This window comes from Phyllopteryx taeniolatus, chromosome 10, assembly GCF_024500385.1.
Source record: "Phyllopteryx taeniolatus isolate TA_2022b chromosome 10, UOR_Ptae_1.2, whole genome shotgun sequence".
Taxonomy (NCBI): domain Eukaryota; kingdom Metazoa; phylum Chordata; class Actinopteri; order Syngnathiformes; family Syngnathidae; genus Phyllopteryx; species Phyllopteryx taeniolatus.
Genome location: NC_084511.1, coordinates 29,747,091 through 29,773,833, shown reverse-complemented (window position 1 = coordinate 29,773,833; position 26,743 = coordinate 29,747,091). Strand labels below are relative to the sequence as shown.

At 46.4% G+C, this 26,743-nt stretch overlaps 5 protein-coding genes across 12 annotated transcripts in view; all 5 read right to left on the bottom strand.

Annotated features, from left to right (window-relative positions):
• LOC133485289 (protocadherin gamma-C5-like) overlaps positions 1 to 26,743 on the bottom strand; it is a 294,682-nt gene that overhangs the window by 127,222 nt on the left and 140,717 nt on the right. The window lies entirely within an intron of this gene.
• Positions 1,929 to 4,695, bottom strand: LOC133485296 (protocadherin beta-12-like). The gene has a single exon (XM_061788788.1). The coding sequence runs from the start codon at positions 4,440 to 4,442 to the stop codon at positions 1,944 to 1,946; it is 2,499 nt and encodes an 832-aa protein (XP_061644772.1). The 5' UTR covers positions 4,443 to 4,695; the 3' UTR covers positions 1,929 to 1,943.
• Positions 6,962 to 10,454, bottom strand: LOC133485292 (protocadherin beta-7-like). Its single transcript, XM_061788784.1, has one exon. The coding sequence runs from the start codon at positions 10,206 to 10,208 to the stop codon at positions 7,710 to 7,712; it is 2,499 nt and encodes an 832-aa protein (XP_061644768.1). The 5' UTR covers positions 10,209 to 10,454; the 3' UTR covers positions 6,962 to 7,709.
• On the bottom strand, positions 11,710 to 18,251 carry LOC133485104 (protocadherin beta-11-like). The gene is made up of 2 exons (XM_061788463.1): positions 13,270 to 18,251; positions 11,710 to 13,215 (listed from the first exon to the last, which is right to left on the bottom strand). The coding sequence occupies exon 1, from the start codon at positions 16,828 to 16,830 to the stop codon at positions 14,332 to 14,334; it is 2,499 nt and encodes an 832-aa protein (XP_061644447.1). The 5' UTR covers positions 16,831 to 18,251; the 3' UTR covers positions 11,710 to 13,215; positions 13,270 to 14,331.
• LOC133485031 (protocadherin beta-11-like) lies at positions 22,899 to 26,404 on the bottom strand. Its single transcript, XM_061788339.1, has one exon. It carries the CDS (start codon positions 25,536 to 25,538, stop codon positions 23,022 to 23,024), a length of 2,517 nt encoding a protein of 838 aa, XP_061644323.1. The 5' UTR covers positions 25,539 to 26,404; the 3' UTR covers positions 22,899 to 23,021.

Below are 26,743 nucleotides of genomic sequence, written 5' to 3'. Positions count from 1 at the left end.
GGACACGAAAGAAGGAGAAAAGGATCTCTACAGGTTGGCCAGACAGAGGGAGAGAGATGGGAAGGATGTGCAGCAGGTTAGGGTGATTAAGGACAGAGATGGAAATTTGTTGACTGGTGCCAGTAGTGTGCTAGCTAGATGGAAAGAATACTTTGAGGGGTTGATGAATGAGGAAAATGAGAGAGAAGGAAGAGTAGAAGAGGCAAGTGTGGTGGACCAGGAAGTGGCAATGATTAGTAAGGGGGAAGTTAGAAAGGCATTAAAGAGGATGAAAAATGGAAAGGCTGTTGGTCCTGACGACATTCCTGTGGAGGTATGGAGGCATCTAGGAGAGGTGGCTGTGGAGTTTTTGACCAGCTTGTTCAATAGATTTCAAGTGCGTGAGAAGATGCCTGCGGAATGGAGGAAAAGTGTACTGGTGCCCATTTTTAAGAACAAAGGTGATGTGCAGAGCTGTGGGAACTATAGAGGAATAAAGTTGATGAGCCACACAATGAAGTTATGGGAAAGAGTAGTGGAGGCTCGACTCAGGACAGAAGTGAGTATTTGCGAGCAACAGTATGCTTTCATGCCAAGAAAGAGAACCACAGATGCATTATCTGCCTTGAGGATGTTGATGGAAAAGTGCAGAGAAGGTCAGAAGGAGCGACATTGTGTCTTTGTAGATCTTGAGAAAGCCTCCGACTGAGTACCCAGAGAGGAACTGTGGTACTGCATGCGGAGGTCTGGAGTGGCAGAGAAGTATGTTAGAAAAATACAAGACATGTACGAGGGCAGCAGAACAGCGGTGAGGTATGACAGACGAATTTAAGGTGGAGGGGGGACTGCATCAGGGCCCCTTCCTGTTGGCAGTGGTGATGGATAGGCTAATGGATGAGGTTAGACTGATGCTTTCACTGCAGATCACGACGTCATCTGCGAACATCATGGTCCACGGGGATTCCAGTCTGACCTCATCTGTCAGCCTATCCATTACCACTGCAAGCAGGAAGGGGCTCGAGGCTGATCCCTGATGCACTCCCACCTCCACCTTCAACTCCTCTGTTACACCTCACCACTGTTCTGTTGCCCTCATACATGTCCTGTATTCTTCTAACATACTTCTCTGACACTCCAGACCTCCGCATGCAGTACCACAGTTCCTCTCTGGGTACTCTGTCGTAGGCTTTCTCAAGATCTACAAAGACAATGTAGCTCCTTCTGACCTTCTCTGTACTTTTCCATCAACATCCTCAAGGCTAATAATGTATCTGTGGTACTCTTTCTAGGCATGAAACCATGCTGTTGCTCGCATTCCCCAGGCATCTTCAATTCTGTTGAACAAGATGGTCAAAAACTCCACAGCAATGTCATCAGGACCAACAGCCTTTCCATTTTTCATCCTCTTTCATGCCTTTCTAACTTCCCCCTTACTAATCATTGCCACTTCCTGGTCCACCACACTTGCCTCTTCTACTCTCCCTTCTCTCTCATTTTCCTCATTCATCAACTCCTCAAAGTATTCTTTCAATCTAGCTAGCACACTTCTGGCACCAGTCAACACATTTCCATCTCTGTGCTTAATCACCCTAACCTGCTACACATCCTTCCCATCTCTCTCCCTCTGTCTGGCCAACCTGTATAGATCCTTTTCTCCTTCTTTAGTGTCCAACCTGGCATACATGTCATCATATGCCTCTTGTTTGGCCTTTGCCACCTCGACCTTTGCCCTACATCACATTTCAATTCATCCTTTCTCCTCTCTTCAGTACTCTCAGTGTTCCACTTCTTCTCAGCTTACCTCATTCCTTGAATGATTTCCTGGACTTTGAGGTTCCACCACCAAATCTCTTCTCCCCTTTCCAACGAGAAGATGCCCTATTTCTGTCTACTTTAAATCTAGCATGGCTTTCAGGTTCTGAACACACGACTGCAAATGAAATGTAATGACTTTAAAATATGCATCAATACAAGAACAAGGCTTCTCCATGATATAAACTCTGAAAACAAACATATATTGAAACAAGTGTACTGATTTGACTCACCAAAGTCGACATCCGAGAGCAGTTCCCCGACGTCTGCTCGCCGCCGTGCGGCACGTCAGCGTCCGCTCCGTCCACACTCACTAAACTTTGACTCACGGCTTGCGAGTTCGTCACGTGACTCTTGGCGGCGGCGCACGCCTCGTAACTGTAGACGTGCGGGAGCGTCCCCGCCGTCCCCAACGTGTCGCAGTAGCGCGGCGGATAATACGGAATGACGGGGAGGTCGGAGCGGTACAGGACGCGAGACCGTCTCCACCTGTACACTTTGAGCGACACGATAAGCAGCAAGCAGGCGACGAAGAGGAAGGAGACCGCGGCCAAAGCCGAGACTAAGTAAAAAGTCAGCCGGTCGTCGTAGTCCTCGCTAAAGTCGTCGGCGAACTCCGACCTCAGCACTTCGGGGAAGCCGTCCGCCAGCGCCACGTTGACCGCGACCGTAGCCGAACGAGAGGGCTGCCCGTTGTCCTCCACTACGACAGTCAGTCTTTGTTTGACAGCATCTTTATCAGTCACTTGGCGGACAGTTCGCATTTCTCCATTGTGGAGGCCCACTTCAAACAGCGCCCCCCTGTCTGCGCCCCCAAATTTGTGCTGCACTTTATAGGAGAGCCAGGCGTTCTGTCCAGAGTCCACATCCACGGCCACCACTTTAGTCACCAGATAGCCCGCGTCTGCCGAACGAGGCACCATTTCGGCGTGCGGCTGGACCGGGTACAGGACCTGAGGGGCGTTGTCGTTCTGGTCCCGGATCAGGACGCCCACGCTCACGTTGCTACAGAGAGGAGGGGAGCCTCCGTCCTGCGCTCGCACCGCAAAGTCCAGCCGCTTCATCCGCTCGTAGTCGAAGGAGCGCACGGCGCTGACGATTCCGCTTTGGGCGTTCACGGACACAAACGAGGCAATCGGAGTTCCCCCGATCTCGCCCTGCTCCAACATGTAAGAGACACGAGCGTTCTGGTTTTCATCTGGGTCTTTGGCACTCACTCTCAGCACGGAAACACCCGGCGAGTTGTTTTCGGCGAGGTTGGCACGATAAAAGCTGACGGCAAACACAGGAGCGTTGTCGTTCACGTCGGAAACTTTCAAATGAAAAGTTCTCTCGGCGGAGAGGGGAGGCGAGCCGGCGTCCGACGCGACGACTGTGATGTTATATTCGGACACGCTTTCGCGATCCAAATCGGCATCGGTCACCAAGGCAAAATAATTGCGCACGTTGGATTTCATGCGAAATGGAACGCGGCCTTCGATGGCGCACCTCACGTGACCGTTTTCGCCAGAATCCTGGTCTTTCACGTTCATGATACCGATCGTGGTACCAGCCGGGGAGTCTTCTGAAACCGGACTCGTGAAGGACATCACGTTGAGGACGGGGACATTATCATTCAAATCCAGGACTTCGATTTCCACTTTGGTGGAGTCTGTTAATGCACCTTGATCTTTGGCTTCAACCATGAACTCTATTGTCTTGTATTTTTCATAATCAATTTCTTTTACGACAGATATGCATCCTGTCATCTCATCGATATGAAACAAATTTGTAATTCCCGCTTTTGATTTTGAAAACGAGAATGTTATTTTTGCATTTGAACCGCTATCAGCATCAGTGGCATTCACAGTCACAACGTGAGTGCCTTTTGCTGCATTTTCAATCACTTTTGCTTTATAAACACTTTGATTGAAGACGGGAGCGTTGTCATTTATATCTTGAATGTTAATATCTATATTTACCGTACCTGACCTCTGTGGATTCCCACCGTCCACAGCCACTAATTTAAGGGAAAGTCGTGGCTGCTGTTCTCTGTCTAAGGCTTTCTGCAGGACCATTTCTGCATGTTTACTTCCTCCCGGACTGACGTGTTGCTTCAAAATAAAATGATCACTTGGTGTCAAAATGTAACTCTGCACGCCGTTTGCACCCACGTCAGCATCATACGCACTCTCCAACACAAAACGGGAGCCAAGTGCAGCCAATTCGCTTATTTCAAATTGCAAATAATGATTTTCAAAAGTGGGCGCGTTGTCGTTGACGTCCAACACTTCGATGGTGACCGGGTGCAATTCCATGGGGTTTTCCAACAAAATCTCGAAGGTGAAGCTGCACGGCGTCACGTCTCCACACAGCTGTTCTCGATCTATCCTCTCATGGACAACCAGGAGCCCTTTGTCCGCCCTCAGCTCGGCGTACTGGACGTTCTCCCCGGTCACGATGCGGGCCCGCCCAGAACGGAGTCTTTTCAGATCCAAACCGAGATCTTGGGCCACATTTCCGACGAGCGAGCCTTTTTTCATCTCCTCGGGGATTGAGTAGCGGATTTGGGCCTCGCTCGCGTGGAGAAAAAAACACCAAAAGACAAAGAGGCCGGCCGCGCGTCGCCATCGCATTCCTCCTCGGCTCGGATGAATGTTTTTAGCCTCCATATGAAATTAAAAATATTCCAATAAAGGGACGCAATCGAAAAAAAGACAGAACCAAAGCAGGCGCAATCAGATGCGCGTTATTTGAGCTCAACGATTGTACGTCGTTCACGCGAAGCTCTCTGGTGCCAAATGGCAGCGACAGAGGAGGGAGCTGCACTGCATCACACAGCGCCAACACATCCATTTACCATGTAACAGCGCCCCTTAGAGGCCGATATGCCAAACTGCCCAGTTAGAATAAAAGCTTCAACATGGGGGGGAAAAAAAACCATCTTGAATATGTTCTGTCCTGTTAAATAACCGCATTAAATATATTTTAAAAATTAATAAAGACATTTTCCGAGTTAAGGTTGTCACCTGAACAAACAGCTAATCAACACAGTTACAGGCACGACGTCGTGTGCGTAAGAGTAATACAAATGATATAAATGATGATTATTGATTGGAATTCCTCAGAACGAGCGCTGGTCAACAAATCCCTTGGAAGCTGCCCTTCAGCACCATGGACAGAGACAAGACTACACGAGGAGCTCACTGCTCACTTTGGGGCGAGCGAAACATGATTTGGAAAAGTACAATGAAAGACTCGTACACTCCCTCTTATCATGATGTAATATGACAACAATAATAAAAAAATACATTATTGATGAGGCTGCATCTTTTCGATGTCTAGTTCCAGAATATTGACATACAGTGGAACCTCGATTTAACAGACGATTACAGGCAGAGGCTCGTCTGTTACAGCTGATTGTCCGTTCTATTGAAGCCATTTTTTGGTGGCCATTTGCACCCATATTTCTGTACAGTACAAAATTTGTATTTTGTGCTTTTTCATGTCCTAAAATGCCCAGTAAGGTACCAATTTATTGGAAATAAATATTTTTTTTAAAACGTGAAAATGTTTGTAAAGTTTGCAATTTCATCCAAACTTTCAACACTGATGTGCTTTATGTCGACATTGCTGACATATTTGTCATAGGCCACGCGCTTTCATGAGTCACGACGAATTAGTGTGCTTCCTAGTTCCAAATGCTTTGCCATCGATGAATAGCTTGGCAAACAAAAAACAAAAAAAAACATTACGGCACCAAAAATAGCATGTTCAATATTGTCGTATTGCTCTTTGAGTGAACACCACAGCCATATGTTCTCTCGCTGCGAAGAACTCTATGCAACAATTGATAGAACACGTGCCATCATGGCCACCACGTCAATACAATTGAGTGTTGCCACATTCAACATGGCCGCCACATAGGCACGGGAGTTACGTCTGTTGGTTGAATCTTGTTATATTGTATATCTGTGACACGGAAATAGGTGCATCTCAGTCTTCTGGACAGGACACACCCTGCTCCAATCTTACTGGCTCCAGGTCACGAGCCACTACACTATGATTGGCTGTTGTACACCTGTAAAACACACCCTACTGCTTCCAGACGGGAAAAGAAGTATTTGATAAAAGTGTGGCGGCGTTCGTATGTTTCCCACTTACTTAACCAGCCCTAATCCTTAACCCATCTTAAAACGCTTTAGGCCCAACCCTCGCCCGAAACCTAACCAGAACAAACTTGTTTTGTTTTTATTTCGGACAAAATGTATCCATGTTTGGGATGGTGATCTCGTGGGGGCGTGTCCTGCCAGTTAACTACAGTGGCCAATTCTGGAACGAACAGACCTTGTCAACACCGGTTTAAGTGACAACTGGAAAGTATTTTTGGACACATGTACCGTCCGTTAATTTGCAGTGCGGTAAACGGAGGTGCCAATGTTCATGTTACTCTAACTCTGGGAATGAATGGTCTGAACACTTTGTGAGTCTGCATACTTTTGAGACTTGTAAAACCCATACGAGTCACAACACAAACACTTGCTATGTCACATGTTGTCTGCGCTGTTGAAACAAGAAAAATAAGTTGAGACGACATTGCTACTCGCTACAAAGTTAGAGAAACAAGACAGGCTTCAAAATGTCTCTCTGAAAGCCGAAAAAAACACAAAGTGGATGTTGAAAACCGGCAATTCCAGTGGGAATGGACTGAGAAGTATTTATTTTGCCTGCCGAACGCAACAAGTACCAAACCGGTACCCTGATGATGCAGATATAAGAGACCTTTTACCGAGTTGGAAATAGTCAACAAGTGCACGCTTGCGGTCATTGATGAAGTGAGTTGACAGCAAAACGAAGCAGCTTGTCACTTTAGCGATGAAAAAAGGGCTAACCTGGCTGCCTTAAAATTTTATGTTGATTCAACTATTAGTGGATAGCCATTACCACTGCAAGCAGGAAGGGGCTCGAGGCTGATCCCTGATGCACTCCCACCTCCACCTTCAACTCCTCTGTCACACCTCACCACTGTTCTGTTGCCCGCATACATGTCCTGTATTTTTCTAACATACTTCTCTGCCACTCCAGACCTCCGCATGCAGTACCACAGTTCCTCTCTGGGTACTCTGTCGTAGGCTTTCTCTAGATCTACAAAGACACAATGTAGCTCCTTCTGACCTTCTCTATACTTTTCCATCAACATCCTCAAGGTAAATTATGTGCTACTGTTTGTAGGCATGAAACCATACTGTTGCTCGCATTCCTCAGGCATCTTCTTGTCCGCTAGAATTCTGTTGAACAAGATGGTCAAAAACTCCCCAGCCACCTCTCCTACATGCTTCCAAAACTCCACAGGAATGTCATCAGGACCAACAGCCTTTCCATTTTTCATCCTCTTTCATGCCTTTCTAACTTCCCCCTTACTAATCATTGCCACTTCCTGGTCCACCACACTTGCCTCTTGTACTCTCCCTTCTCTCTCATTTTCCTCATTCATCAAATCCTCAAAGTATTCTTTCCATCAAGCTAGCACACTGCTGGCACCAGTCAACATATTTCCATCTCTGTCCTTAATCACCCTTACCTGCTGCACATCCTTCCCATCTCTCTCCCTCAGTCTGGCCAGCCTGTATAGATCCTTTTCTCCTTCTTTAGTGTCCAACCTGGCATACATGTCGTCATATGCCTCGTTTGGCCTTTGCCACCTCGACCTTTGCCCTCCATCGCATCTCAATGTATTCCTTTCTCCTCCCCTCAGTGTTCCACTTCTTCTCAGCTAACCTCTTTCCTTGAATGAGTTCCTTTACTTTGAGGTTCGACCACCAAATCTCTTTTCCCCTTTCCAATGAGAAGATGCCCTATTTCTGTGTACTTTTACTCAAGCCGAGCTTTCAGGTTCTGAACACGACTGTAAATGAAATGTAATGACTTTAAAATATGTATCAATACAAGAACAAGGCTTCTCCGTGATATAAACTCTGAAAACAAACATATATTGAAACAAGTGTCCTGATTTGACTCACCAAAGTCGACATCCGAGAGCAGTTCCCCGACGTCTGCTCGCCGCCGTGCGGCACGTCAGCGTCCGCTCCGTCCACACTCACTAAACTTTGACTCACGGCTTGCGTGTTCATCACGTGACTCTTGGCGGCGGCGCACGCCTCGTAGTTGTAGACGTGCGGGAGCGTCCCCGCCGTCCCCAAAGTGTCGCAGTAGCGCGGCGGATAATACGGAATGACGGGGAGGTCGGAGCGGTACAGGACGCGAGACCGTCTCCACCTGTACACTTTGAGCGACACGATAAGCAGCAAGCAGGCGACGAAGAGGAAGGAGACCGCGGCCAAAGCCGAGACTAAGTAAAAAGTCAGCCGGTCGTCGTAGTCCTCGCTAAAGTCGTCGGCGAACTCCGACCTCAGCACTTCGGGGAAGCCGTCCGCCAGCGCCACGTTGACCGCGACCGTAGCCGAACGAGAGGGCTGCCCGTTGTCCTCCACTACGACAGTCAGTCTTTGTTTGACAGCATCTTTATCAGTCACTTGGCGGACAGTTCGCATTTCTCCATTGTGGAGGCCCACTTCAAACAGCGCCCCCCTGTCTGCGCCCCCAAATTTGTGCTGCACTTTATAGGAGAGCCAGGCGTTCTGTCCAGAGTCCACATCCACGGCCACCACTTTAGTCACCAGATAGCCCGCGTCTGCCGAACGAGGCACCATTTCGGCGTGCGGCTGGACCGGGTACAGGACCTGAGGGGCGTTGTCGTTCTGGTCCCGGATCAGGACGCCCACGCTCACGTTGCTACAGAGAGGAGGGGAGCCTCCGTCCTGCGCTCGCACCGCAAAGTCCAGCCGCTTCATCCGCTCGTAGTCGAAGGAGCGCACGGCGCTGACGACGCCGGTTTGGGCGTTCACGGACACAAACGAGGCAATCGGAGTTCCCCCGATCTCGCCCTGCTCCAACATGTAAGAGACACGAGCGTTCTGGTTTTCATCTGGGTCTTTGGCGCTCACTCTCAGCACGGAAACACCCGGCGAGTTGTTTTCGGCGAGGTCGGCACGATAAAAGCTGACGGCAAACACAGGAGCGTTGTCGTTCACGTCGGAAACTTTCAAATGAAAAGTTCTCTCGGCGGAGAGGGGAGGCGAGCCGGCGTCCGACGCGACGACTGTGATGTTATATTCGGACACGCTTTCGCGATCCAAATCGGCATCGGTCACCAAGGCAAAATAATTGCGCACGTTGGATTTCATGCGAAATGGAACGCGGCCTTCGATGGCGCACCTCACGTGACCGTTTTCGCCAGAATCCTGGTCTTTCACGTTCATGATACCGATAGTGGTACCAGCCGGGGAGTCTTCTGAAACCGGACTCGTGAAGGACATCACGTTGAGGACGGGGACATTATCATTCAAATCCAGGACTTCGATTTCCACTTTGGTCGACTCACTCAGCCCTCCTTGATCTTTGGCTTCAACCATGAACTCTATCGTTTTGTCTTTTTCATAATCAATTTGGTTTGCTACAGATATGGATCCTGTCATTTCATCGATATGAAACAAATCTGCGATTTCTGCTTTTGATTTTGAAAATGAATATGTTACTTTCCCATTTGAACCGCTATCAGCATCAGTGGCATTCACAGTGAGAATTTGAGTGCCCTTCGGGGAATTTTCAATCACTTTACCTTTATACAAAGTTTGATTGAAGACAGGAACATTATCATTTATGTCTAAAATGTTAATTTCAATATTTACCGTACCTGACCTCTGTGGATTCCCACCGTCCACAGCCACTAATTTAAGGGAAAGTCGCGGCTGCTGTTCTCTGTCTAAGGCTTTCTGCAGGACCATTTCTGCATGTTTACTTCCTCCCGGACTGACGTGTTGCTTCAAAACAAAATGATCACTCGGTGTCAAAACGTAACTCTGCACGCCGTTTGTACCCACGTCAGCATCATACGGACTCTCCAGAACAAAACGGGAGCCAAGTGCAGCAGACTCGCTTATTTCAAATTGCAAATAATGATTTTTAAAAGTGGGCGCGTTGTCGTTGACGTCCAACACTTCGATGGTGACCGGGTGCAATTCCATGGGGTTTTCCAACAAAATCTCGAAGGTGAAGCTGCACGGCGTCACGTCTCCACACAGCTGTTCTCGATCTATCCTCTCATGGACAACCAGGAGCCCTTTGTCCGCCCTCAGCTCGGCGTACTGGACGTTCTCCCCGGTCACGATGCGGGCCCGCCCAGAACGGAGTCTTTTCAGATCCAAACCGAGATCTTGGGCCACATTTCCGACGAGCGAGCCTTTTTTCATCTCCTCGGGGATTGAGTAGCGGATTTGGGCCTCGCTCGCGTGGAGAAAAAAACACCAAAAGACAAAGAGGCAGGCCGCGCGTCGCCATCGCATTCCTCCTCGGCTCGGATGAATGTTTTTAGCCTCCATATGAAATTAAAAATATTCCAATAAAGGGACGCAATCGAAAAAAAGACAGAACCAAAGCAGGCGCAATCAGATGCGCGTTATTTGAGCTCAACGATTGTACGTCGTTCACGCGAAGCTCTCTGGTGCCAAATGGCAGCGACAGAGGAGGGAGCTGCACTGCATCACACAGCGCCAACACATCCATTTACCATGTAACAGCGCCCCTTAGAGGCCGATATGCCAAACTGCCCAGTTAGAATAAAAGCTTCAACATGGGGGGGGGAAAACATCTTGAATATGCTATGTCCTGTTAAATAACTGCATTAAATATAATTAAAAAAAAAAAGACATTTTTCTAGTTAAGGTTGTCACCTGAACAAACAGCCAATTAACACAGTTACAGGAAGGAAGTCGTGTGCGTAAGAGTAATACAAATGATATAAATGATGATTATTGATTGGAATTCCTCAGAACGAGCGCTGGTCAACAAATCCCTTGGAAGCTGCCCTTCAGCACCATGGACAGAGACAGGACTGCACGAGGAGCTCACTGCTCACTTTGGGGCGAGCGAAACATGATTTGGAAAAGTACAATGCACGACTCGTCCACTCCCTCTTACCATTGCCTACTATGACAACAATAAAAAAAAATACATTATTGATGAGGCTGCATCTTTTCGATGTTTAGTTCCAGAATATTGACATACAGTGGAACCTCGATTTAACAGACTATGAGGGGTAGGGGGTCGTCTGTTACAGCCGTTTGTCTGTTATATTGAAGCACTTGTTTGTGGCTATATGCACCCATATCATTTTGCACTACAAAATTAGTGTTTTGTACTTTTTCGTGGCCAAAAACGCACAGTACTGTACAAATGGATCTTAAATATTTAAAAAAAACTTTTAAAAAGTTTTTTATTTTATCCAAACTGACCACGCTGATGTGCTTGATATAGCCAGTGACTTCATTAATCGCGACGCATGACCAGTCTTAGTGATTGTGCGTGCGACAACATAAGACAGTGCCAATCTTGCCACATCCACTGCCAAAACAACAATAGAAACATCTGCAATTTACCACAAGGTGTTTTCTCAAGTTAGAAGTGGGCTGAAATATCCCAGTTTGGGCAGTCACAATTTAAGAGTTGCATGACAAAGCTGCTGTTGTTTTTTGGAGTCTGTCAAGTAAACAATCGCATGGCAGTTTCTTTCCCCCAAATTGAGTCACTCTGATTAGCTTGCGAAGGCGCCGTGCGCCGTGATGTGACTGGCTTGTGTCGTCTGATTGGTGAATTAGAGTCAAATGACATTAGTGATCACGTTTGATTGGCACGACAGGCGCCCCATACGGAAGTCGAAGATGGAGTCTAAAAATAGACGCGCACACGCAAGACTGAATAGATAAAAGTAGCGAACGGCATGTCGATCATGTGCATTTATTTTCAAGTTGAATGTGTTCTTTTCGAGGAAAATTGTGTTGAGGAAAATAAAGGCTAATGGTGTGACTTCAATAAAATCTAATGACCACGTGAAACTTTGGATCGAAGGGTTAGACCTGATAGGAACCTTTTGGTACTGGAAAGGGTGAACACATGTTGACTAATATCAAATAAAGGAGACATGGTGAAATATTTGACTCAGCAAAGTTGACATTTGTGAGCAGTTTCCTGACATCTGCCGGTTGCCATGCGGCACGTCAGCATCCGCTCCATCCACACTCACGAAGCTTTCTCATGGCTTGCATATTCCTCATGTGACTCATGAAATAAAAAATATATATCAAAGGGGTAGATGGACACACGTGATGTTTACGACTACTAGGAAATAAGAAACATTAAAAAAAAAGTCAACCAAGAAGTCAACTGTTTATCCAAAGCCGCTGGGCATGCTGGGTATTCAAGCGTCAACTTCCTCGACACTCCAATATATTTCATTGTAGTTTTCTCAAACAACATTCGACATAATACACCAGGCCTATTTAACTAGTAGCCCCCCTTAGAAATTTAATTTCATATGGCCCGCCAGACTTTCCTATTTTAATCTGATGTCATGTGTTGTAACGTGTGTGGTTGCAGTGAGCAATTAAATCATGGCGATACAAAAACCCATATGATGACAAGTTTGTCCAAGTGGAATTGCCGTAAATAGCTGCATGCACAAAGGATCAACTGGCTCGAGATGACATTGCTCCTCGCGACACACTTTGAGAAACAAGACAGGATTCAAAATGTCTCTCCGAAGGCCGAAAAAACGCAAAGTCGATGTAGAAATCTGCCAATTCCAGACAGAATGGACTGAGAAGTATTTATTTTGTCGGCCGAACGTGACGAGTACTAAACCGGTACCCTGGTGATAAGGATATCAGAGACCTCTTACCGAGTTGGAAATAGTCAACAACTGCACGCTTGCTGTCATTGATGAAGTGAATTCACAGCCAAACTTGCTTGTCACTTTAGCTATGAAAAAAAGTCTCTCTCTCAGACACAGCGACTAACTCTTCGCAGAGTGGAACTACTACGTTGCAGGAAAGCTTCTGGAAAAGCAGAATGTACCGTACTTCTGTTGCAGTCGGCAAAGCAAGTGATTGGCAAGACATGGCCCAGCTGAAGTGGCATGCAAAAATGAATTTGTTTTTCTCTCATTTTGAATTTTATATGTCGTCTTGGCTTGGGTGTGCAAAGGGGTCAAATACATTTAAAAGGGTTGTAAATCTCGTTCTTTATCCTAGCTATAATCATATTAAACGTAACAAAAGTCAAGCTAAAGAAAATGCTGAGTGGCTAGTAACTCTGGGAAACAACTAGCCACAGTGGCTGGTGAGCTGATGTCAAGCCCTGCTTGTAAATAACCAAATTTACAAACTTCGTAGACAACTGAGTATCAACAAATATTTTAACAACCTTGTTCTAAGTTACAAGATTTGTATTAAATCAAGTCATACAACCTCGAAAAGAGGTAAAAGTAATTAGAGAGACATTTGACTCACCAAAGTCGACACACCTACGGGCAATTTGGAGTTGTCAATTAACCTACCATGCATGTTTTTTGGGATGTGGGAGGAAACCGCAGTGCCCGGAGAGAACATGCAAACTCCTCACAGGCGCGGCCGGGGATTGAACCTCGGTCCTCAGAACTCTGAGGCAGACGCTCTAACCAGTCATCACCGTGCCGCCTAGATCACAACGTCATCTGCGAAAATCATGGTCCACAGGGATTCCAGTCTGACCTCATCTGTCAGCCTATCCATTACCACTGCAAACAGGAAGGGGCTCGGGGCTGATCCCTGATGCACTCCCACCCCCACCTTCAACTCCTCTGTCACACCTCACCACTGTTCTGTTGCCCTCATACATGTCCTGTATTATTCTAACATACTTCTCTGACACTCCAGACCTCCACATGCAGTACCACAGTTCCTCTCTGGGTACTCAGTCATAGGCTTTCTCAAGATCTGTTGCTCGCATTCCTCAGGCATCTTCTGACCTGCTAGAATTCTGTTGAACAAGATGGTCAAAAACTCCACAGCCACCTCTCCGATATGCTTCCAAAACTCCACAGTAATGTCATCAGGACCAACAGCCTTTCCATTTTTCACCCTCTCTCATGCCTTTCTAACTTCCCCCTTACTAATCATTGCCACTTCCTGGTCCACCACACTTGCCTCTTCTACTCTCCCTTCTCTCTCATTTTCTTCATTCATCAACTCCTCAAAGTATTCTTTCCATCTAGCTAGCACACTGCTGGCACCAGTCAACACATTTCCATCTCTGTCCTTAATCACGCTTACCTGATGCACATCCTTCCCATCTCTCTCCCTCAGTCTGGCCAACCTGTATAGATCCTTTTCTCCTTCTTTAGTGTCCAACCTGCCATACATGTCATCATATGCCTCGTTTGGCCTTTGCCACCTCGACCTTCGCCCTACATCGCATCTCAATGTATTCTTTCTCCTCCTCTCAGTGTTCCACTTCTTCTCAGCTAACCTCTTTCCTTGAATGATTTCCTGGACTTTGAGGTTCCACCACCAAATCTCACTCTCCCCATTCCAACTGGAAGATGCACTATTTCTGTATACTTTTACTCAAGCCTAGCTTTCAGGTTCTGAACACGACTGTAAATGAAATGTAATGACTTTAAAATATGCATCAATACAAGAACAAGGCTTCTCCGTGATATAAACTCTGAAAACAAACATATATTGAAACAAGTGTACTGATTTGACTCACCAAAGTCGACATCCGAGAGCAGCTCCCCGACATCTGCTCGCCGCCGTGCGGCACGTCAGCGTCCGCTCCGTCCACACTCACTAAACTTTGACTCACGGCTTGCGTATTCGTCACGTGACTCTTGGCGGCGGCGCATGCCTCGTAACTGTAGACGTGCGGGAGCGTCCCCGCCGTCCCCAACGTGTCGCAGTAGCGCGGCGGATAATACGGAATGACGGGGAGGTCGGAGCGGTACAGGACGCGAGACCGTCTCCACCTGTACACTTTGAGCGACACGATAAGCAGCAAGCAGGCGACGAAGAGGAAGGAGACCGCGGCCAAAGCCGAGACTAAGTAAAAAGTCAGCCGGTCGTCGTAGTCCTCGCTAAAGTCGTCGGCGAACTCCGACCTCAGCACTTCGGGGAAGCCGTCCGCCAGCGCCACGTTGACCGCGACCGTAGCCGAACGAGAGGGCTGCCCGTTGTCCTCCACTACGACAGTCAGTCTTTGTTTGACAGCATCTTTATCAGTCACTTGGCGGACAGTTCGCATTTCTCCATTGTGGAGGCCCACTTCAAACAGCGCCCCCCTGTCTGCGCCCCCAAATTTGTGCTGCACTTTATAGGAGAGCCAGGCGTTCTGTCCAGAGTCCACATCCACGGCCACCACTTTAGTCACCAGATAGCCCGCGTCTGCCGAACGAGGCACCATTTCGGCGTGCGGCTGGACCGGGTACAGGACCTGAGGGGCGTTGTCGTTCTGGTCCCGGATCAGGACGCCCACGCTCACGTTGCTACAGAGAGGAGGGGAGCCTCCGTCCTGCGCTCGCACCGCAAAGTCCAGCCGCTTCATCCGCTCGTAGTCGAAGGAGCGCACGGCGCTGACGACGCCGCTTTGGGCGTTCACGGACACAAACGAGGCAATCGGAGTTCCCCCGATCTCGCCCTGCTCCAACATGTAAGAGACACGAGCGTTCTGGTTTTCATCTGGGTCTTTGGCACTCACTCTCAGCACGGAAACACCCGGCGAGTTGTTTTCGGCGAGGTTGGCACGATAAAAGCTGACGGCAAACACAGGAGCGTTGTCGTTCACGTCGGAAACTTTCAAATGAAAAGTTCTCTCGGCGGAGAGGGGAGGCGAGCCGGCGTCCGACGCGACGACTGTGATGTTATATTCGGACACGCTTTCGCGATCCAAATCGGCATCGGTCACCAAGGCAAAATAATTGCGCACGTTGGATTTCATGCGAAATGGAACGCGGCCTTCGATGGCGCACCTCACGTGACCGTTTTCGCCAGAATCCTGGTCTTTCACGTTCATGATACCGATCGTGGTACCAGCCGGGGAGTCTTCTGAAACCGGACTCGTGAAGGACATCACGTTGAGGACGGGGACATTATCATTCAAATCCAGGACTTCGATTTCCACTTTGGTCGACTCACTCAGCCCTCCTTGATCTTTGGCTTCAACCATGAACTCTATCGTTTTGTCTTTTTCATAATCAATTTGGTTTGCTACAGATATGCATCCTGTCACCTCATCGATATGAAACAAATCTGCTATTCCTGCTTTTAATTTTGAAAACGAGAATGTGACTTTCCCATTTGAACCGCTATCAGCATCAGTGGCATTCACAGTGAGAACGTGAGAGCCTTTTGCTGCATTTTCAGTCACTTTTGCTTTGTAAACGGTTTGATTGAAGACAGGAACATTATCATTTGCATCTAAAATGTTAATTTCAATATTTACTGTACCTGACCTCTGTGGATTCCCACCGTCCACAGCCACTAATTTCAGGGAAAGTCGCGGCTGCTGTTCTCTGTCTAAGGCTTTCTGCAGGACCATTTCTGCATATTTTCTGCCTCCCGGACTGACGTGTTGCTTCAAAACAAAATGATCACTCGGTGTCAAAACGTAGCTCTGCACGCCGTTTACATCCACGTCAGCATCATACGCACTCTCCAACACAAAACGGGAGCCAAGTGCAGCAGACTCACTAATTTCAAATCGCAAATGATTATTTTCAAAAGTGGGCGCGTTGTCGTTGACGTCCAACACTTCGATGGTGACCGGGTGCAATTCCATGGGGTTTTCCAACAAAATCTCGAAGGTGAAGCTGCACGGCGTCACGTCTCCACACAGCTGTTCTCGATCTATCCTATCATGGACAACCAGGAGCCCTTTGTCCGCCCTCAGCTCGGCGTACTGGACGTTCTCCCCGGTCACGATGCGGGCCCGCCCAGAACGGAGTCTTTTCAGATCCAAACCGAGATCTTGGGCCACATTTCCGACGAGCGAGCCTTTTTTCATCTCCTCGGGGATTGAGTAGCGGATTTGGGCCTCGCTCGCGTGGAGAAAAAAACACCAAAAGACAAAGAGGCCGGCCGCGCGTCGCCATCGCATTCCTCCTCGGCTCGGATGAATGTTTTTAGCCTCCATATGAAATTAAAAATATTCCAATAAAGGGACGCAATCGAAAAAAAAAGACAGAACCAAAGCAGGCGCAATCAGATGCGCGTTATTTGAGCTCAACGATTGTACGTCGTTCACGCGAAGCTCTCTGGTGCCAAATGGCAGCGACAGAGGAGGGAGCTGCACTGCATCACACAGCGCCAACACATCCATTTACCATGTAACAGCGCCCCTTAGAGGCCGATATGCCAAACTGCCCAGTTAGAATAAAAGCTTCAACATGGGGGGGAAAAAAAAAACATCTTGAATATGCTATGTCCTGTTAAATAACTGCATTAAATATAATTTAAAAAAAAGACATTTTCCTAGTTAAGGTTGTCACCTGAACAAACAGCCAATCAACACAGTTACAGGAAGGACGTTGTGTGCGTAAGAGTCATACAAATGATATAAATGATGATTATTGATTGGAATTCTTCAGAACGAGCGCTGGTCAACAAATCCCTTGGAAGCTGCCCTTCAGCACCATGGACAGAGACAAGACTGCAGGAGGAGCTCACTGCTCACTTTGGGGCGAGCGAAACATGATTTGGAAAAGTACAATGCACGACTCGTCCACTCCCTCTTATCATGATGTAATATGACAACAATAAAAAAATAATACATTATTGATGAGGCTGCATCTTTTCGATGTTTAGTTCCAGAATATTGACATACAGTGGAACCTCAATTAAACAGACGATTATGGTCAGAGGATCGTCTGTTACAGCTGATTGCCCGTTCGATTGAAGCCTTTTTTTGGTGGCCATTTGCACCCATATTACTGGACAGTACAAAATTGGCTTTGTGCTTTTTCATGGCCTAAAATGCACATTAAAGTACCAAGCTGTTGGTAATACATATTTTTTTAAAACTTGGAAATGTTGGAAAAGTTTTATATTTTATCCAAACTTACGACGCTGATGCGCTTGATGTAGAAAGTGCTGACGTATTTGCCATAGGCCGCTTGCTTTCGTGAGTCATGACAAATTAGTGTGCTTCCTAATTCCAAATGTGTTGCCATTGACGAACAGCTTCACAAAATTTTTATTTTTTTATTTTTATTTTTTTAAACTGTTACTGTACCAAAAATAGCATGTTCCAGACTCCAGGGATTTATGTGTTGTATTCCTCGTTGAGTGAATACCGCAGCCATGTGCGCGCTCTCTGCGTAGAGCTTTATGCGAAAACAGATAGAACTCGTGCCATCATGGCCACCACGTCAATACAATTGAATGTTGCCACATTCAACATGGCCGCCAAATAGGAATGGTTGAACCTGTTCATATTGCACGTCAGTGACACGGAAATAGGTGCATCCCAGTCTTGCGTGATTAGTATTCCCACATAGTTTCTAGGCAGGACAAACCCTGCTCCAATATTACTGGCTCTAGGACACGCGCCGTTACACTATGATTGGCTGTTGTATACCTGTAAAACACGCCCTCCTGCTTCCCAACGTTAAAAGAAGAATGTGATTAAAGTGTGGGGGCATTGGTAAGTTCCCAACTAAACCGAACCCACCCTAATCCTGAATTTAACCCATTTCAAAACGCCTTAATTCTAACCATAACAGGTTATTTTTATTTTGGAGAAAATTGATCCCTGTTTGGGATGGTGATCTCGTGGGGTCGTGTCCCAACTCGAAACCATGTGGGAATGCTCACAACGCCCCAGTCGCTGCAGAGATTGCGCCACAAATTGAAACAACATTGCTAATTGCTACCAAGTTTGAGAAACAAGACAGGATTCAAAATGGCTCTCTGAAAGCCGGAAAAAAAAAATACTAAACCGGTATCCTGATGATACGGATATAAGAGACCTTTTGCTGAGTTGGAAATAGTCATCAACTGCACGCTTGCTGTCATTAATGAAGTGAGTTAACAGCTCTGAAATAAAAGTGCCTTTCTCAGAGAGAGCGACTAACTCTTCGCAGAGTGGAAGTTCTTGCAAAGGACGTTGCAGGAAAGTTTCTGCAAACCTGGAAAAAGCAGAATGTACTGTACGTCTATTGCTGTGGGCAAACCAACTGATTGTGGTTGATTGCGAAAATGAATTTCTTTTTTAATCGTATTCAATTTTAGACTTTAAGAGACTCACTGAAGTCTGTGTGGTGGTTCACACTGATATGAATGCTGGTTCTTGTAACATGAAACAATTATGTCGTCTTGGTTTGGTTGTGCACCATCTCGTTCTTTAATCAAGCTGTGATCATATTAAACATAACATTAAAAGTGAAGCGAGTAAAAATGCTGAGTGGTTAGTACCTCTGGGAAACCACTGGCCAAAAAAGCAAATGTCAAGCCCTGCTTGGACGTACGCAAATTTAAAAACTACAAAAGTCAACTGAGTATCAACAACAGATTTGCATTAAGTTCAAAACATCAACCTTTCAGCAACAAAGCAAAACAAGTCATACAACCTCGAGAAGCAGTAAAAGTCATGAAACAGAGAAACAATTGACTCACCAAAGTCGACATCCGTGAGCAGTTCCCCGACGTCTGCTCCTGCAAACAGGAAGGGGCTCGGGGCTGATCCCTGATGCACTCCCACCTCCACCTCCTCTGTCACACCTCACCACTGTCCTGTTGCCCTCATACATGTCCTGTATTTTTCTAACATGCTTCTCTGCCACTCCAGACTTCCGCATGCAGTACCACAGTTCCTCTCTGGGTACTCTGTTGTAGGCTTTCTCTGGATCTACAAAGACACAATGTAGCTCCTTCTGACCTTCTGTACTTTTCCATCAACATCCTCAAGGCAAATCATGCATCTGTGGTACTCTTTCTAGGCATGAAACCATACTGTTGCTCGCATTCCTCAGGCATCTTCTGACCCGCTAGAATTCTGTTGAACAAGATGGTCAAAAACTCCCCAGCCACCTCTCCTACATGCTTCCAAAACTCCACAGGAATGTCATCAGGACCAACAGCCTTTCCATTTTTCATCCTCTCTCATGCCTTTCTAACTTCCCCCTTACTAATCATTGCCACTTCCTGGTCCACCACACTTGCCTCTTCTACTCTCCCTTCTCTCTCATTTTCCTCATTCATCAAATCCTCAAAGTATTCTTTCCATCGAGCTAGCACACTGCTGGCACCAGTCAACACATTTCCATCTCTGTCCTTAATCACCCTTACCTGCTGCACATCCTTCCCATCTCTATCCCTCTGTCTGGCCAACCTGCATAGATCCTTTTCTCCTTCTTTAGTGTCCAACCTGGCATGCATATGCCTCGTTTGGCCTTTGCCACCTCGACCTTTGCCCTACATCGCATCTCAATGTATTCATTTCTCCTCCCCTCAGTGTTCCACTTCTTCTCAGCTCACCTCATTCCTTGAATGATTTCCTTTACTTTGAGGTTCCACCACCAAATCTCCTTCTCCCCTTTCCAACTAAAAAATGCACTATTTCTAAGTTGAATTTAAAAAATAGACTAATATGTCATTAACAGATATTTTTATTTTGATTGGAAAGAATGTTTTCAAATTTGAATCCAGACTATTTTCAAAAATCAACAGAAGGTATGACAACATGAACAAATGTTGAGACAGATGTTATACCTGAACTTTAAACAACAATACAACCACGAAAATAAGGTGTTAATACATAACTACGGAGGAAATTGATTTCAGCGAATAGAAAAAGCAGTCAAAAAGAAGAACGAACGAGGTCGAATAGCTGCTCCAACTTCATTTGTATGTCTGAATTGTCAGCTCCAAGCAATTCCAGCACCATGGACAACGACAATGAACATCCAGCCCAACACATTTGAATTGTTACCAAAAGTTCTTTACTTGTCATTTGAGTTAATAATTATGGCTAGAAAACCATGATTATCCAAGTAAACAAACCTTGATAAAATATTTCATAGATAATAAGTCTGTACACTGCAAAAAAAAGTCAAAAGGATGTATTGGTGTGAGTGTTGTGGAGCTTTTCGGGAAGAGGTGAGACAGGCTCTCGGTGGACGGGAGGAGCTTTCAGAAGACAGGACCACTGCAGCCAAGGTGATCAGAGAGGCAAGCAGGAGAGAAGGAGACAAGGTGGTGGAACCTCACAGGACAGGAAATCATACAAGGAAAAAGGTTAGCTAAGAAGAAGTGGGAAACAGAGCAACGAGGAGAGGCGAAAGGAATACATTGAGATGCGATGTAGGGCTAAGGTCGTAGTGGCAAAGGCCAAACGAGGCAAATGATGACATGTATGCCAGGTTGGACACTAAAGAAGGAGAAAAAGATCTATACAGATTTGTCAGACAGAGATAGAGATGGGAAGGATGTGCAGCAGGTTAGGGTGATTAAGGACAGAGATGGAAATGTGTTGACTGGTGCCAGCAGTGTGCTAGCTAGATGGAAAGAATAATTTGACGAGTTGATGAATGAGGAAAATGAGAGAGAAGGGAGAGAAGAAGAGGCAAGTGTGGTGGACCAGGAAGTGGCAATGATTAGTAAGGGGGAAGTTAGAAAGGCATGAAAGAGGGTGAAAAATGGAAAGGCTGTTGGTCCTGATGACATTCCTGTGGAGTTTTGGAAGCATGTAGGAGAGGTGGCTGTGGAGTTTTTGACCAGCTTGTTCAATAGAATTCTAGTGCGTGAGAAGATGCCTGAGGAATGGAGGAAAAGTGTACTGGTGCCCATTTTTAAGAACAAAGGTGATGTGCAGAGCTGTGGCAACTGTAGAGGAATAAAGTTGATGAGCCACACAATGAAGTTATGGGAAAGAGTAGTGGAGGCTCGACTCAGGACAGAAGTGAGTATTTGCGAGCAACAGTATGCTTTCATGCCTAGAAAGAGTACCACAGATGCATTATTTGCCTTGAGGATGTTGGTGGGAAAGTACAGAAGGTCAGAAGGAGCTACATTGGGTCTTTGTCGATCGAGAGAAAGCCTACGACAGAGTACCCAGAGAGGAACTGTGGTACTGCATGCGGAAGTCTGGAGTGGCAGAGAAGTATGTTAGAATAATACAGGACATGTACGAGGGCAGCAGAACGGTGAGGTGTGCTGAAGGTGTGACAGACGAATTTAAGGTGGAGGTGGGAGTGCATCAGGGATCGGCCCTGAGCCCCTTCCTGTTTGCAGTGGTGATGGATAGGCTAACGGATGAGGTTAGACTGATGCTTTCACTGCAGATGACAACGTCATCTGCGAACATCATGGTCCACGGGGATTCCAGTCTGACCTCATCTGTCAGCCTGTCCATTACCACTGCAAGCAGGAAGGGGCTCGAGGCTGATCCCTGATGCACACCTCACCACTGTTCTGTTGACCTCATACATGTCCTGTATTTTTCTAACATACTTCTCTGCCACTCCAGACGTCCGCATGCAGTGCCACAGTTCCTCTCTGGGTACTCTGTCGTAGGCTTTCTCAAGATCTACAAAGACAATGTAGCTCCTTCTGACCTTCTCTGTACTTTTCCATCAACATCCTCAAGGCAAATAATGTATCTGTGCTACTGTTTCTAGGCATGAAACCATACTGTTGCTCGCATTCCTCAGGGATCTTTTCACCCGCTATAAATCTGTTGAACAAGATGGTCAAAAACTCCCCAGCCACCTCTCCTACATGCTTCCAAAACTCCACAGGAATGTCATTAGGACCAACAGCCTTTCCATTGTTCATCCTCTTTCATGCCTTTCTAACTTCCCCCTTACTAATCATTGCCACTTCCTGGTCCACCACACTTGCCTCTTCTACTCTCCCTTCTCTCTCATTTTCCTCATTCATCAACTCCTCAAAGTATTCTTTCCATCTCGCTAGCACACTGCTGGCACCAGTCAACATATTTCCATCTCTCTCCTTAATCACCCTAACTTCCTGCACATCCTTCCCATCTCTCTCCCTCTGTCTGGCCAACCTGTATAGATCCTTTTCTCCTTCTTTAGTGTCCAACCTGGCATACATGTCATCATATGCCTCGTTTGGCGTTTGCCACCTTGACCTTTGCCCTACATTGCATCTCAATGTATTCCTTTCTCCTGCTCTCAGTGTTCCACTTCTTCTCAGCTAACCTCTTTCCTTGAATAATTTTCTTTACTTTGAGGTTCCACCACCAAATCTCTTCTCCCCTTTCCAATGAGAAGATGCCCTATTTCTGTCTACTTTTAATCTAGCATGGCTTTCAGGTTCTGAACACACGACTGCAAATGAAATGTAATGACTTTAAAATATGCATCAATACAAGAACAAGGGTTCTCCATGATATAAACTCTGATAAACATATATTGAAACAAATGTACTGATTTGACTCACCAAAGTCGACATCCGAGAGCAGTTCCCTGACATCTGCTCGCCGCCGTGCGGCACGTCAGCGTCCGCTCCGTCCACACTCACTAAACTTTGACTCACGGCTTGCGTGTTCGTCACGTGACTCTTGGCGGCGGCGCACGCCTCGTAATTGTAGACGTGCGGGAGCGTCCCCGCCGTCCCCAACGTGTCGCAGTAGCGCGGCGGATAATACGGAATGACGGGGAGGTCGGAGCGGTACAGGACGCGAGACCGTCTCCACCTGTACACTTTGAGCGACACGATAAGCAGCAAGCAGGCGACGAAGAGGAAGGAGACCGCGGCCAAAGCCGAGACTAAGTAAAAAGTCAGCCGCTCGTCGTAGTCCTCGCTAAAGTCGTCGGCGAACTCCGACCTCAGCACTTCGGAAAAGCCGTCCGCCAGCGCCACGTTGACCGCGACCGTAGCCGAACGAGAGGGCTGCCCGTTGTCCTCCACTACGACAGTCAGTCTTTGTTTGACAGCATCTTTATCAGTCACTTGGCGGACAGTTCGCATTTCTCCATTGTGGAGGCCCACTTCAAACAGCGCCCCCCTGTCTGCGCCCCCAAATTTGTGCTGCACTTTATAGGAGAGCCAGGCGTTCTGTCCAGAGTCCACATCCACGGCCACCACTTTAGTCACCAGATAGCCCGCGTCTGCCGAACGAGGCACCATTTCGGCGTGCGGCTGGACCGGGTACAGGACCTGAGGGGCGTTGTCGTTCTGGTCCCGGATCAGGACGCCCACGCTCACGTTGCTACAGAGAGGAGGGGAGCCTCCGTCCTGCGCTCGCACCGCAAAGTCCAGCCGCTTCATCCGCTCGTAGTCGAAGGAGCGCACGGCGCTGACGACGCCGGTTTGAGAATTCAAAGAAACAAAGGTGGAAACTGGACTGCCACTAATCTGAGTGTCCTCTAAAAGATAAGATATTCTGGCGTTTTGATTCCAATCAGCATCTCGAGCAGTGACGGCCAAGACGGAAACACCGGGAGAATTATTCTCCGCGACATAAGCGGAATAAATGTTTTGATCAAATACAGGCGCGTTGTCATTCACGTCGGAGATTCGAAGATGCAACTTTGTTGAGCTGGAAAGAGGAGGCGTTCCGAGGTCAGTGGCTGTAATTGTTATGTTATATTCCCAGACGGATTCTCGATCAAAATAGTGATCGGAAATTAAATTGTAATAGTTTGTGAGCGACGTCTCCAGTTTAAAGGGAAGTTTTCCATCGACGGAACATTTGATTTCTCCGTTTCTGTCAGAGTCGATGTCTTTGATGTTCAGAACTGCAACTGTTGTACCGGGCGGTGAATCCTCGGACAGAGGACTTGAAAATGATTTTATGTTAATTACTGGAGCATTGTCATTGACGTCAATCACGTCAATTATAACTTTACTGGTCCCAGTCAGCCCACCTTGATCTTTTGCTTCCACTCTCACTTCATACTTTTTGTTCTTCTCATAGTCGATTTGACCAGACACGTAAATTGTGCCAGTGTTTCCATCAATTTGAAATATATCTGCTGCGCTTCCTTTCATTCGCGACAAACTGTAAGTGATGAGTCCATTGGAACCACTGTCAGCGTCTGTAGCATTGACTCGAATTATACTTCTTCCTGTCATTGTGTTCTCCAAAATAGATGCTTTATATTCCGATTGATTAAACATTGGCCTGTTGTCGTTTGCATCTAAGACATTTATTTCTATATTGACGGTACCGGATCTCTGTGGCGTTCCTCCATCAACTGCAATTAATTTGAAAGACAAGCGGGGACGTCTCTCTCTGTCTAACGGCTTCTGGAGCACCATTTCCACATATTTTCTGCCATCTGGATTTGCATGCTGATTCAGAATAAAATTGTCGTTAGCTGACAAAATGTAATTTTGCAACGCATTTTGCCCCACATCTTGATCCTCAGCACTCGGCAGGGGAAACGGGACTCCAACAACAGCAGATTCACTTATTTCAAACATGAGCGCTTCATCCTGATTTGCAAAAACGGGGGCATGATCGTTGATGTCCAAAACCTCAACAATGATCCTGTGCAGCTCGATGGGGTTTTCTAAAATGATCTCGAAGCTGAAGCTACACGGCGTCACATCTCCACAAAGATGCTCTCGGTCAATTCTGTCGTTGACGACCAGAAGCCCTTTGTCTGTCTTCAGCTCCGCGTACTGGATGTTGTCCTCTGTCAAAATGCGGGCGCGCCCAGAAACGAGTCTCTTCATGTCCCACCCGAGATCTCGCGCCACATTTCCGATCACGGAGCCTTTCTTCATCTCCTCGGGAATAGAATAACGAATCTGACCAACTACCGTGGTGACCAAACGAAGCAGAAACACGAGCGTTGCTATTTGCCGTCGCCATCCAAAAAACAACCTCCATGTTGCGCACCAGAAAAGGCGAGGCCCGCGAACATCCATCAGGACGAAAATCAAAAGACAGCGATGATATGTTTCGGTCAATAATCCGTTTCCTGCTCACCACGTCGAAGCTGACGTGCAAATAAATGCGAAGCGCAGACCGTCGTTCTTTCACCTCGCCGCCAACAAAAGAGAGAAAATCTGCTTGAGTGCCTCGTCACTTGCATGACGACAACACACGCCAAATGATATACAGGCCAACAGCGTCTCTTAGAGTCCAAAATGTGGAAGGACGAGCGAGGCACAGCGGACAAAGTGCAGCTGCGAGCGAAATGCAGCCCTGCCAGTGTGTGCAAATATGCACGGAAGATATCTATTGAAGGGCCACGACCGAATAGGCTACAATGAAATATTATCAAAATTATGAAAACGTTTGCATACAACGGACACAAAATGAAAAAAAGAAAAAAATACAACGAAATTTGATGTGGTTTGGATATATGATTTTTTTTCAAGAATATGTAACAAAATTATTAACTTTTCAATCTGCAGCACGTGCAGTGTATTATTATTATTATTAATATTAACATTACCATCTAGCCTTGGAACAATTCAAATAAAAAAAATATTGAGTGTCATAAGTCATAATGATTCAGCAATACGGATCAATTACATTTGAAAAGTCCTGTTGAAATAATGTTGCACTGTAATGTCAACATGGGCTGTTATCGAGCGCGTAAAAAAACAAGTCATTAAAAAACCATCCAATACCATGGACAGCGACATTGCAGCTCAAAAATTGGCCGAATAGGCTCCAATGAAATATTATCAAAATTATGAAAACGTTTGCATACAACGGACACAAAAAAAAAAATACAACGAAATTTGATCTGGTTTGGATATATGATTTTTTTTCAAGAATATGTAACAAAATGATGAACTTTTCAATCTGCAGCACGTGCAGTGTATTATTATTATTATTATTATTATTATTATTATTAACATTACCATCTGGCATTGGAAAAATTTAAATACAAAAAAATATTGAGTGTCATAAGTCAGCAATACGGATCAATTACATTTGCCTAAAATGTATGATGGAAATGCACTGTAATGTCAACATGGGCTGTTATCGAGCGCGTAAAAAAACTAGTCATTAAAAAACCTTCCAACACCATGGACAGCGACATGACAGCTCAAAAATTGGAAAAACTATCAACATTTGTTCTTGGCAAACATTTAACGGGGTAAAAAAAAGTGCAGAT